At 43.6% G+C, this 12914-nt stretch overlaps 1 protein-coding gene across 4 annotated transcripts in view; it reads left to right on the top strand.

The window, feature by feature from the left end:
• LOC112261465 (protein Smaug homolog 1) overlaps nt 1-12914 on the top strand; it is a 113498-nt gene that overhangs the window by 68720 nt on the left and 31864 nt on the right. For all 4 annotated transcript variants that reach the window (XR_002955172.2, XM_024436800.2, XM_024436802.2 and 1 more), the window contains 3 exons: nt 3540-3762; nt 5937-6063; nt 9187-9270. Coding sequence is in view for 3 of the 4 variants with exons in the window: in XM_024436800.2 (XP_024292568.1) it covers nt 3540-3762; nt 5937-6063; nt 9187-9270 (434 nt within the window). In the remaining variant the exon portion in view is untranslated. The remainder of the gene's footprint in view (nt 1-3539; nt 3763-5936; nt 6064-9186; nt 9271-12914) is intronic.

Here is a 12914-nt window from a genome sequence, read left to right as displayed (position 1 = left end):
GCAAAACACCAGTCTCAACGTCAACAGTGAAGGGGAGACTGGATACTGGCCTTCTAGGCAGAGTTGCAAAGAAAAAGCCATATCTCAGACTGGCCAATAAAAAGAAAAGATTAAGATGGGTAAAAGTACACAGACACTGGACAGAGAAACTCTGCTTAGAGAGCCAGCATCCCGGAGTCTCCTCTTCACTTTTGAACGGTAGTGTATATACAAAAAAAGTATGTGAACCCTTTGGAATTACCTGGATTTCTGCATGAATTGGTTTTCAAATATTTCTTGTCTATAATTGAATGCATCATTTAAACATTCATAGTGTAGGTTGGAAAAAGTATGTGAACCCCTAGGCTAATGACTTCTCCAAAAGCTAATTGGAGTCAGGAGATACCTAACCTGGATTCCAATCAATGAGACGAGATTTGAGTTGTTGGTTAGAGCTGCCCTGCCCTATTAAAAAACACTCACATAATTTGAGTTTTCTATTCACAAGAAGCATTGCCTGATGTGAATCATGCCTCGAACAAAAGAGATCTCAGAAGAATTGTTGACTTACATAAAGCTGGAAAGGGTTACAGAATTATCTTGAAAAGCCTTGATGTTCATCAGTCTACGGTAAGACAAATGGTCTATAAATGGAGAAAGTTCAGCACTGTTGCTACTCTCCCTAGGAGTGGCTGTCCTACGAAGATGCCTGAAAGACCACAGCGCAGAATGTTCAATGAGGTTAAGAAGGATCCTAGAGTGTCAGCTAAAGACTTACAGAAATCTCTGGAACACGCTAGCATCTCTGTCGACAAGTCTATGATACATAAACACTAAACAAGAATGCTGTTCATGGGAGGACACCACAGAAGAAGCAACTGCTGTCAAAAAAAAAAAAACATTGCTGCACGTATGAAGTTTGCAAAAGAGCACCAGGATGTTCCACAGCGCTACTGGCAAAATATTCTGTGGACAGATTAAACTACAGTTGAGTTGTTTGGAAGGAACACAACACTATGTGTGGAGAAAAAAAGGCACAGCACATCAACATCAAAACCTCCTCCCAAACTGTAAAGTAGCTTGCTATCATTGACAGAAAAATTAATTCCCATGTTTATCAAAACATTTTTCAGGAGAATGTAAGGCTCTCTGTCCTCCAATTGAAGCTTAACAGGGGTTGTATGATGCAACAGGACAACGACCCAAAACACAAAAGTAAATCAACAAAATAATCGATTCAAAATAAGAAAATATGCCTTCTGGAGTGGCCCAATCAGTCCTGACCTAAACCCGATTTGAGATGCTGTGGCATGACCTTGAGAGTGGTTCACACCAGACATCCCATGAATATTGCTGAACTTAAACAGTTTTGTAAAGAGGAATTGTCCAAAATTCCTCCTGACCATTGTGCAGATCTTTTTTTTTTTGGTTATTGCTACCAAAGGAGGGTCAACCAATTATAAATCCAAGGATTCACATACTTTTTCCAGCCTGCACTGTGAATGTTTACACTGTGTTCAATACAGTCATGAAAACACATGATTGTTTGTGTGTTATTAGTTTTAAAAAATAAGTTATTGGAAAATAAGTATTTGGTCAATAACAAAAGTTTATCTCAATACTTTGTTATATACCATTTGTTGGCAATGACAGAGGTCAAACGTTTTCTGTAAGTCTTCACAAGGTTTTCACACACTGTTGCTGGTATTTTGGCCCATTCCTCCATGCAGATCTCCTCTAGAGCAGTGATGTTTTGAGGCTGTTGCTGGGCAACACAGACTTTCAACTCCCTCCAAAGATTTTCTATGGGGTTGAGATCTGGAGACTGGCTAGGCCACTCCAGGACCTTGAAATGCTTCTTACGAAGCCACTCCTTCGTTGCCCGGGTGGTGTGTTTGGGATCATTGTCACGCTGAAAGACCCAGCCACGTTTCATCTTCTATGCCCTTGCTGATGGAAGGAGGTTTTCACTCAAAATCTCAAGATACATGGCCCCATTCATTCTTTCCTTTACACGGATCAGTCTTCCTGGTCCCTTTGCAGAAAAACAGCCCCAAAGCATGATGTTTCCACCCCCATGCTTCACAGTAGGTATGGTGTTCTTTGGATGCAACTCAGCATTCTTTGTCCTCTAAACACGACGAGTTGAGTTTTTACCAAAATGCTATTTTGGTTTCATCTGACCATATGACATTCTCCCAATCTTCTTCTGGATCATCCAAATGCTCTCTAGCAAACTTCAGACGGGCCTGGACATGTACTGGCTTAAGCAGGGGGACACGTCTGGCACTGCAGGATTTGAGTCCCTGGCGGCGTAGTGTGTTACTGATGGTAGGCTTTGTTACTTTGGTCCCAGCTCTCTGCAGGTCATTCACTAGGTCCCCCCGTGTGGTTCTGGGATTTTTGCTCACCGTTCTTGTGATCATTTTGATCCCACGGAGTGAGATCTTGCGTGGAGCCCCAGATCGAGGGAGATTATCAGCGGTCTTGTATGTCTTCCATTTCCTAATAATTGCTCCCACAGTTGATTTCTTCAAACCAAGCTGCTTACTTATTGCAGATTCAGTCTTCCCAGCCTGGTGCAGGTCCTTTGACAGCTCTTTGGTCTTGGCCATAGTGGAGTTTAGAGTGTGACTGTTTGAGGTTGTGGACAGGTGTCTTTTATACTGATAACAAGTTCAAACAGGTGCCATTAATACAGGTAACGAGTGGAGGACAGAGGAGCCTCTTAAAGAAGTTACAGGTCTGTGAGAGCCAGAAATCTTGCTTGTTTGTAGGTGACCAAATACTTATTTTCCACCATAATTTGCAAATAAATTCATAAAAAATCCTACAATGTGATTTTCTGGATTTTTTTTCTTCTCATTTTGTCTGTCATAGTTGAAGTTTACCTATGATGAAAATTACAGGCCTCATCTTTTTAAGTGGGAGAACTTGCACAATTGGTCACTGACTAAATACTTTTTGCCCCACTGTGTGTGTGTGTGTGTGTGTGTGTGTGTGTGTGTGTGTGTGTGTGTGTATGTGTGTATATATATATATGTGTATATATATATATATATATATATATATATATATATATATCTCTATCACACACACACACAGACAGAGAGACGTACTAACCTCTCCTCCTGCTCTTGACACCATCTGTTCTGTCTCACCCACATCTGACTCCTTTTTTTCCTCTCTAGCCATTCTGGATGTTTGTCTGTTTTCAGCGTCACTTTTTATTACCAACACTTATTATTATCACCACCACCAAGTTGTACTCAACGACTTCCTCGGCTAAATGTTTTGAAAGGTCAAATAATGTAGCTACAGAGCCTGTTCTCGAGTGGCAATACTCCCCCTGTTCTTGACTCATATACAACTCTACTCCGGAGATCAGGGTTCCCTGCATCCCCTGCGACCACGCTTTCTCCAACTTTCCCATCTCCTCAGTCAATCAAATGTATTTTATAAAGCCCCTTTTAAACTAGCAGTTGTCACAAAGTGCTTTACCTCCTTTTTATTTATTTAAAAAAAATGATGATCCAAGTGCTATTTCTCTCTCTGTGCAGCAGCAGCAGTAGCCGGGGCTTTGGCCAGTCCAACTCTCTCCCCACGGCGAGCTGCGTGGGGGGCAGCAGTAGCATGTTGGCCCGCCGGAGCCTGCGCCAGTTCCAGATGCCCTCACGGAGCTTGCCCGGCGCCAGGCTTGGCCTGCTGGGCACCGCCGGCCTCCTGGGACCCACGCCGCGCAGCGCCAGCAGCACCTCCACCGGTCTCAAGCAGGGACGACAGGTGGGGACACTTCTGACTGTAAACTTCTCCTAGGCACTTAGCCACTACCCCTAGCCTATGCAATTGATGTAGAGTTCTTCTTTTGTGATGTTACATTGCAGAGTCTCCCTTTTTAGGCAGGGACGGCATATGAGGACGCCCGATCTGACCTTACCTTAGCCCCTAGCATCTGCCCACATCGGCGTCCTCAACTCAAATATTTTCACAAGTGTCCGATTAACATTAATGTGTAGTGTCTAAAGTCTGAGTTAACCTCACATTTCCAGATTTTGGCCATTCATTTAGATCTGAAAGGATTTTTAAGGTTATGTTATATTGCTGAGTAAGCCTACCTTTTTAATGGGAGGACATCCCTATCAGCTTCAATCACAATTTGGTTCACTACAGTAGTGGAAAATGGGTAGTGATATAAAGGGTACTGATACAAAGGGGACCTACATGCAGAAACAACAACGTTATTGTATTCTCATACTGAAGGGGTGCTGCGTATATGCCTATATACAGCGGGAGAAAGGAAAAAGGGAGAAAACCACTACTTGGTCAAGTGTCTGGATTCTGGAATCATCCCATCACACAGAGAAATAATCAAACTCCTAACAATACCCTCTTTCAGATCTGTCCCGAACTATCATTCCCTGTTGTAAAGACAGTCATAGAAACAAATACAACCATAAGGGGGAAAACGCAACAGCGGAGGGAAAGAAAGGCAGCGTCAGTGTCGGGTGAAGTGGCTGGAACTTGTAGGCGGATCCCGCATTCCACAGACCCTACATCACTAGTGCTCATTGGAACAGTTCTCCACTCCACAGCAGGGATAACCTGGCACACATCTGCTATGCTCCCATTCTGCATTTCTTTATGCATCCTTACAATGGGAAGAAATTCCAAACCGCTTCCTCCACAGTCCGCACACTTTCTCCGTCCGGCCATTTTTTGGGACTAAATCAAAAAGTATGGAATGTGCGTATTAAAAGAAAGGGGGGAGAGAGACTGGGGTGAGTCATTGTTAGGGCGGTGTTAGGGCGGTGGTGGTGGTGTAGGGGGAGGGGTGACTGAGAGCAGAGGGGAAAGGGAGGAGAAGGAGAGAGAGCAAGTGAGCTAGTCAGAGGCAGTGAGAACAGTGCACAGGCATTTCCTGTTTTTCCCTGTATGGGAGGGCCGGGAAAGGGGGACAGCGAGACAGAGGGAGAGAGTGTGGAGTAGAGGGAGAGAGTGTGGAGTGGAGGGAGAGAGTGTGGAGTGGAGGGAGAGAGTGGAGTGGAGGGAGAGAGTGTGGAGTGGAGGGAGAGAGTGTGGAGTGGAGGGAGAGAGTGTGGAGTAGAGGGAGAGAGTGTGGAGTAGAGGGAGAGAGTGTGGAGTAGAGGGAGAGAAGGTTGAATGTATAATAGGCAGGTTACAGAGAGGTATCTGCACGGCTAAAGTGTCAGTAGTTTGAGGTTAAACGGGGGGAGAGAAAGGGAGAACAAGAAAAGGTTGACTTTATAATGGCTCAGTAGTTAGGCTAGAGTGAAAACACCTGGTGTGCCCTCCCCTAGTTTTTACACACTTTTATAAAGCCACCCCCGGGTGTGTATTTAGTTGTGTGATAGTCCTAATTAATACAATTTTGCGGAAATTAATGTGAGTCCATTTTGATCAGAGTGTAACAAATGTATATTGCTCATGATTGATATTGTAAACCAAAAGGTCGGACTATTGGCCTATAAGTCATGCTGAAGTATTGTGAAATGTCATTTTTAAATATAAATTAAATTGCACTTATTGAGTGAGGTGCTCTCAGTAGTTTGTCTAATGTAGGGGTCTCAAACTGCAATTTGAGGGGGCCAAGGTGGAGGGTGGGTATTTCAAGTATCGCCAACAATGTGCAGAACAGTATATCATTATATTATTTTGCCGTCATAGGGACATTAATATATTTCCCAACATTGTCTGTTAGTGGTTAGATTTGTTGCACCCGTTTTTGGAATTGTGCCAGTTTAGATGGTCTAATGATCCAAAGATATATGACCTCTAGCCTCCTAGTGAGCACAAAACTTTGAAAAGTCGTGGTTTCAACATCTTTTCAACAAAAAAATAAGTATTTTCAACCAAGCACAACGTCTTTTAAACGTCTTGTGCTCATAAGGCTGTCAGTCTGTTGTGGCTGTCTGTGTGACTATCAGTTTGTTCAACAGGGTTTATGGTTTGCCAACCCCGGAGGCAGTAATAGCATGCCCAGCCGAACCCACAGCTCAGTGCAGAGGACCCGCTCCTTGCCTGTCCACACCACGCCACACACCATGGTCATGTTTCAGCAGTCTGGTAAGAAATCACACACACACGCACACTCAGTTACACGATACATACACGTGCGCGCACACACTTTGTCACACATTACTCTACTGTACAAGGTAGTCCTTTCTATCTTTCTGTTCCTCTCTTTATCTCTTCCTCTTTTTTTTCTTTTCCCTCCCTCTCTCCTTTTTGTATTGCCATCTCTCAATCTTTTATAAGCTCTCAGCAGCCTAACATCCTCAGTGCTACCTTCCTCTTTGTTAGCCTGGAGACAGATGCTGTAATGCCACAGGGCATTACACACACTGCTCTCATCTGCATACCAATGCAGGACAACAGCCTGAGGTAAAGATCCCATTCAAGTCCAATGTTCTGCTCTGTAATGACTGGATCCTTAATTCTATTTTCAGCCGTAGCCGCGGGATAAACTGGACATCAATGTGACAGCGGGGATTTCCTCCTCCGGCCTGTCTTTCATAGGGAACCAAAGAGTATTCCCCCTTTTTTATAATGGAGAGGAAGGAGGAGGGAGGGCGGTTTCAGGGGGAAAGAGGGAATGCAGCCGTATGTGAGGAAGGGAATGAGGGAAGAGTCAGTGGACTGTTACAATGAGCCTCTTTGTGTTGGGTGGCTGAGCAGCCCTGGCACCCTTTCCCTGCCTTTCTCTCTTTCCCTCCTTCGTTCTCTCCCTCCCTTCTACAGCTCTGCAGAGTCATACACACTGCACATGCACTCGGGGGTGGCTGGAGTTGGAGCCGGGCCAGAGTATGTAGCTGCCTGGAAAGCTAGGCCTGGACTCGCCCTCTCTCAATCTCTGTCTCTCTCTCTCCCCTATTTCTCAAACTGATGCTAGACAGATTAAATGATTGATTAAAACAGAGACTATACAGGGAGAATGATGGGATGAAGTAAGGGGAGTGTGTGTGTGGAGGGGCCAGGATTTGAGGCCTAAAAATAGCCAGTGGCTGACTGTTCTGTCTGTCCAGCCAGTGCGACGGCAAGTGCATAACTCGGCTCTTCTCTCTACCCACAAGGGATTTTCACAGCCGCCCGGGCTGCGTTGACTCCGCTTAAGGCAGGCAGGAGCAGCTTAAGGCTAACCGATGGCCTAGATATCCCCTCGTGATAGCTAGCTAAGAGCTCACAACTGAGCTGAGGGGGCTGCTAGACTAACAAGTTAGCAACTTGTCTCAGACAATCGCTTCTAAGTTTTTCTATGGGGGGGGGGGTGAGTTTATGGGTCCCCCTTGTGGTGGAACGGGTGACTTTGAACTTGAGAAGTACACACACCTCACTCACACATGCGCAACAAACCACCCCAATTTGAGTAACCCAAATGACTGGGTATTGTATTTAAGGGGTGTAATGTGTAGACAGTTGGTTAATTGGCGGTGTAGTGTAATCAGATTAAGCACGGCACACGTGGTGTGGTTGAATGGAGGTCATTGTTACGACGACCGCCCCGCAAAAACTGGGATTTGGAGCCCATGATAATTAATTCCTTTGTCTGCTGCCATTTCGGTGTGGTGGTGTTAGGAAAGGTTAATGGGATCAAGACATTTTGATGAACTTCATTTCAACTCCTTTTTGTGCTCAATGGGAATAGTAGACTCTGATGTGGTATTTTGTGGTTTGTAGAGGACTGTGAAAAAATGCATCATTATTTTGATTGTAAAGTCTTTGAGCTATTTTCACAGTGGTTATGTTGATGTTGGAACTTTCTGGGGGTCTTTACCTGGTCTTTTTATGTATGGGTATACACACATTTATCATACTCTTTCAGTTGTTTGTTTATCTTTTTATTTTAGCTGAGCTTTCACAGTGGTTGAGGGTACGTTGTAACATTGGTGTTCTCCAGGTAGTTGGTTGTGGGTACATTGTTGTGGTGTTCTCCAGGGAATGTTGGTTGTGGGTACATTGTAATGGCGCAGTGCTGTCCTGGTAGTTACAGTGCCTTGCGAAAGTATTCGGCCCCCTTGAACTTTGCGACCTTTTGCCACATTTCAGGCTTCAAACATAAAGATATAAAACTGTATTTTTTTGTGAAGAATCAACAACAAGTGGGACACAATCATGAAGTGGAACGACATTTATTGGATATTTCAAACTTTTTTAACAAATCAAAAACTGAAAAATTGGGCGTGCAAAATTATTCAGCCCCCTTAAGTTAATACTTTGTAGCGCCACCTTTTGCTGCGATTACAGCTGTAAGTCGCTTGGGGTATGTCTCTATCAGTTTTGCACATCGAGAGACTGACATTTTTTCCCATTCCTCCTTGCAAAACAGCTCGAGCTCAGTGAGGTTGGATGGAGAGCATTTGTGAACAGCAGTTTTCAGTTCTTTCCACAGATTCTCGATTGGCTTCAGGTCTGGACTTTGACTTGGCTATTCTAACACCTGGATATGTTCATTTTTGAGCCAGATTTGTGCAATATACGACTGATTGTTGTCCTATGGACAGAGTCTCCCACCTCAGCTGTAGATCTCTGCAGTTCATCCAGAGTGATCATGGGCCTCTTGGCTGCATCTCTGATCAGTCTTCTCCTTGTATGAGCTGAACGTTTAGAGGGACGGCCAGGTCTTGGTAGATTTGCAGTGGTCTGATACTCCTTCCATTTCAATATTATCGCTTGCACAGTGCTCCTTGGGATGTTTAAAGCTTGGGAAATCTTTTTGTATCCAAATCCGGCTTTAAACTTCTTCACAACAGTATCTCGGACCTGCCTGGTGTGTTCCTTGTTCTTCATGATGCTCTCTGCGCTTTTAACGGACCTCTGAGACTATCACAGTGCATTTATTTATACGGAGACTTGATTACACACAGGTGGATTGTATTTATCATCATTAGTCATTTAGGTCAACATTGGATCATTCAGAGATCCTCACTGAACTTCTGGAGAGAGTTTGCTGCACTGAAAGTAAAGGGGCATTGTTGTGACATTGTGGTGGTGTTCTCCAGGTAGTTGATTGTGTGTACGTTGATGTAATGTTGCAGAATTCTCTAGGTAGTTGATTGTGTGTACGTTGATGTAATGTTGCAGAGTTCTCCTGGTAGTTAGTTGTGTGTACGTTGTTGTAATTTTGCAGTGTTGTTCTCCAGGTAGTTGGTTGTGTGTATGTTGTTGTAACATTGTGGTGGTGTTCTCCAGATCTCCAAGTGCCAGTGACGGAACCAGACATCAACAACCGGCTGGAGTCTCTGTGTTTGAGTATGACAGAGCATGCCCTGGGAGGTAGGAGCACCACAACCATCCATGAACACACACATACGAATTCACACACACCAGTTAATACCGGACTTCTCAGTCAATGCACACAGTACTGTATCTGATGTACCAGTTGGTTTATTCACACGTGCGCACATGCACAGAAAGAAGCTTGTACGCACGCACGCTCGCGCTCTCTCTCACTCACTCACGCACACACGCACACACACCCTTTGCCCTCAGAACAGCCTTAATTCGTCGGGGCATGGACTCTACAAGGTGTCAAAAGCATTCCACAGGGATGTTGGTTCATTTTGAGGCCAATGCTTCCCACAGTTGTCAAGTTGGCTGGATGTCCTTTGGGTGGTGGATAATTCTTGATACACACGGATAACTGTTGAGCAAAATCCAGCAGCGGTGCAGTTCTTGTTACAAACGCGCCTGGCACCTACTACCATACCTTGTTCAAAGGCACTTAAGTCTTTTGTCTTGCCCATTCACCCTCTGAATGGCACACATACACAATCCTTGTCTCAAGGCTTAAAAATCCTTATTTGACCTGTCTGCTTCCCTTCATCTACACTGATTGAAGTGGATTTAACAAATGACATCAATAAGGGATCATACATTTTACCTGGATTCACCTGGTCAGCCTATGTCATAGAAAGAGCATGTGTTCTTCATGTTTTGTATAATCACTGTATACATGCGCAAATAAACAGACAAAAGGTGTCAACTTTGGAATTCCCTCTATACACGCACAAACAAACAGCAGACAAAAGGAGTGTCTCTACCCAGAAACTGTTCAACCTCTTTTCAATTTTTGCCTATAATGACATACCCAAATCGAACTGCCTGTAGCTCAGGCCCTGAAGCAAGGATATGCATATTCTTGATACCATTTGAAAAGGAACACTTTGAAGTTTGTGGAAATGTAAATTAATGTAGGATAATATAACACATTAGATCTGGTAAAATATAATACAAAGGAAAAAAAACATGCGTTTAAAAAAAAAATGGTACCATCTTTGAAATGCAAGAGAAAGAAATATATGACTTAGGAATCTAGAGGCAATGTAGATGTTGGCCACTAGATGGCAGCAGTGTATGCAACGTTTTAGACTGAGCCAATGAACCATTGAATTTCTGTTCAAAATTTTGTATCAAGACTGCCCAAATGTGCCTAATTGGTTTATTAATAACTTTTCACATTCATAACTGTGCACTCTCCTCAAACAACTTCATGGTGTTCTTTCACTGTTAATAGCTACTGTAAATTGGACAGTGCAGTTAGATTAACAAGAATTTAAGTTTCTGCCAATATCAGACATGTCAATGTCCTGGGAAATGTTCTTGTTACTTACAACCTCATGCTAATCGCATTAGCCTACGTTAGCTCAACCGTCCCGCGGGGGACCCACTGATCCTGTAGAGGTTTTAAAGGAAAAAATAAGTTACGGGTGAGTCATTTGCCAAGTCATCGGGAACATTCATATGTCTTGTCAGAATGTAACCGTAATACTAATGAAGCCAGCAACATACAGTGAATACATCCAGAGTCTCAACTCCCCAAAGATGATGGCTTGCCCAGACCTGGGTTCATATATTATTCAAAATCATTTCAAATGCTTTAGCTGTGCTTGCTTAAACCTGCAATAGAACAGGCCCTCCAGGAAGGCTAAAGCAATTGCTCAAAATATTTCAAATAGTATTTGAGCCCATGTTTGGCTGTAGCCAGGGTGTGTCTCCACAATTAATCCACACGAGGATAGAAGGGTGGAGTGGACAGGAGAGGAAGGGAGATGGATAATCGCAGTAACCATTCCCATGTGAAGTGGAGTTTAGTTTGAAATAAAAGGGCTGTTTTCTCTCTCCCCGGCCTCGCCAGCACAGAGGCAGAGACAGTGGCCCTCAGTGCTCGGCGCAGAGCTAGGATGGACAAGCACCGCTTTGTGTAGGTGGACACACACATAGGCACAGAGCAGAGGTGGTTAGCTGAGGAGTGCTAGTCCCAGACTGGACCCTTCCTCTCTACTGTAACCCTCTGCCCCTCCTTTCTCTCTCTCTCTCTAAAACATACTGAATCCACAGAATATAAATTAGAACCAAAGTACTCATTGTGAATGGAATAACCCCGTGCCCTTATTTACAAATCGAGTAAATACTGTCCAATAGAAATCTGTCAGCTCTAAAAATGACCAAACTCTCTTTTCTTTTAACCAATTTGACAGAAATCTGTCAAGTCATTTCCCTAATATTGACATGCTTCCAGACGTTACCCTGTTAGGCAGTTCTGTAGAACTGAAAGGATTGGATATCCATTATGGTGAACATTTCATCAAGCCTATGACAGGGAAAGGTGGCACTAATTAGCATATTGCTAATTGCCTCCAGATGTCCGAAAGTGCCACAGGGGGTAAGGGTTAGGGGTTGGTGCATTGTTAACATGGGCCTACAGAACTCTCTTATGGAACCCTATTCCATTTATAGTCCACTACTTTTGACCAGTGCCGATAGAGCTCTGGTCAAAGGTATTGCACTATATAGGGAATAGGGTTCCATTTGGAATGTCATGAGACCCTTGACCACACACAGGAACTCCAATAATAGTAAATTGTTGTATGTAATGCACCCTGGTCCATAGGACAGGCTCATTGTCCACCCTCCCTCCCAGAAGCCTGGATGGGATGAGAGAGCCAAGCCTATGAGTTTGTAGCTTCAACCCCGCAGGACACACACCAATTGATTTAATGGACTGCTGAATGTAGATTTCTTTTGTGTGTTTGCGCTTCAGAATGATGTCTATCTCTAAGCTACCCAAGAAAGGGCTGAAAATAGCCCATAATAATATATGTAGCCTTAGAAATAAGGTTCATGAAATCAATAACTTGCTAACATCAGATAACATATATTTGCCTTTTCTGAGACTTGCGTAGATAATTAATTTGATACAGCAGTGCAATACAAGGATATAACATCGATAGAAGAGACACATAAATGCTTATGGGGGAGGTGTTGCTGTATATATTCAGAGCCATATCCCTGTCATACTTAGAAGATCTTATTTCAAGTGTTATTGAAGTGTTGTGGTTACAGGTTCACTTGGCATATCTAAAGCCTTTTCTTTTGTGGTGTTGCTATAGGCCACCAAGTGATAAGTCAGTATCTAAATAATAAACTCAGCAAAAAAAGAAACATCCCTTTTTCAGGACCCTGTCTTTCAAAGATAATTAGTAAAAATCCAAATAACTTCACAGATCTTCATTGTAAAAGGATTAAACTCTGTTTCCCATTCTTGTTCAATGAACCATTAATGAACTTGCACCTGTGGAACGGTCGTTAAGACACTTAACAGCTTACAGAAGGTACGCAATTAGTTATGAAAACTTATGACACTAAAGAGGCCTTTCTACTGACTGAAAAACACCAAAGGAAAGATGCCCAGGGTCCCTGCTCATCTGCATGAACGTGCCTTGGTCATGCTGCAAGGAGGCATGAGGACTGTAGATGTGGCCAGGGCAATAAATTGCAATGTCTGTAATGTGAGATGCCTTAGACAGCTACAGGGAGACAGGATGGACAGCTGATCATCCTCGTAGAGGCAGACCATGTGTAACAACACCTGCACAGGATCTGTACATCCGAGCATCACACCTGCGGGACAGGTACAG

Source organism: Oncorhynchus tshawytscha, linkage group LG11 (genome assembly GCF_018296145.1).
Source record: "Oncorhynchus tshawytscha isolate Ot180627B linkage group LG11, Otsh_v2.0, whole genome shotgun sequence".
NCBI lineage: Eukaryota > Metazoa > Chordata > Actinopteri > Salmoniformes > Salmonidae > Oncorhynchus > Oncorhynchus tshawytscha.
The sequence above is the reverse complement of the archived record's forward strand: the minus strand, read 5'-3'. Positions and strand labels throughout refer to the sequence as shown.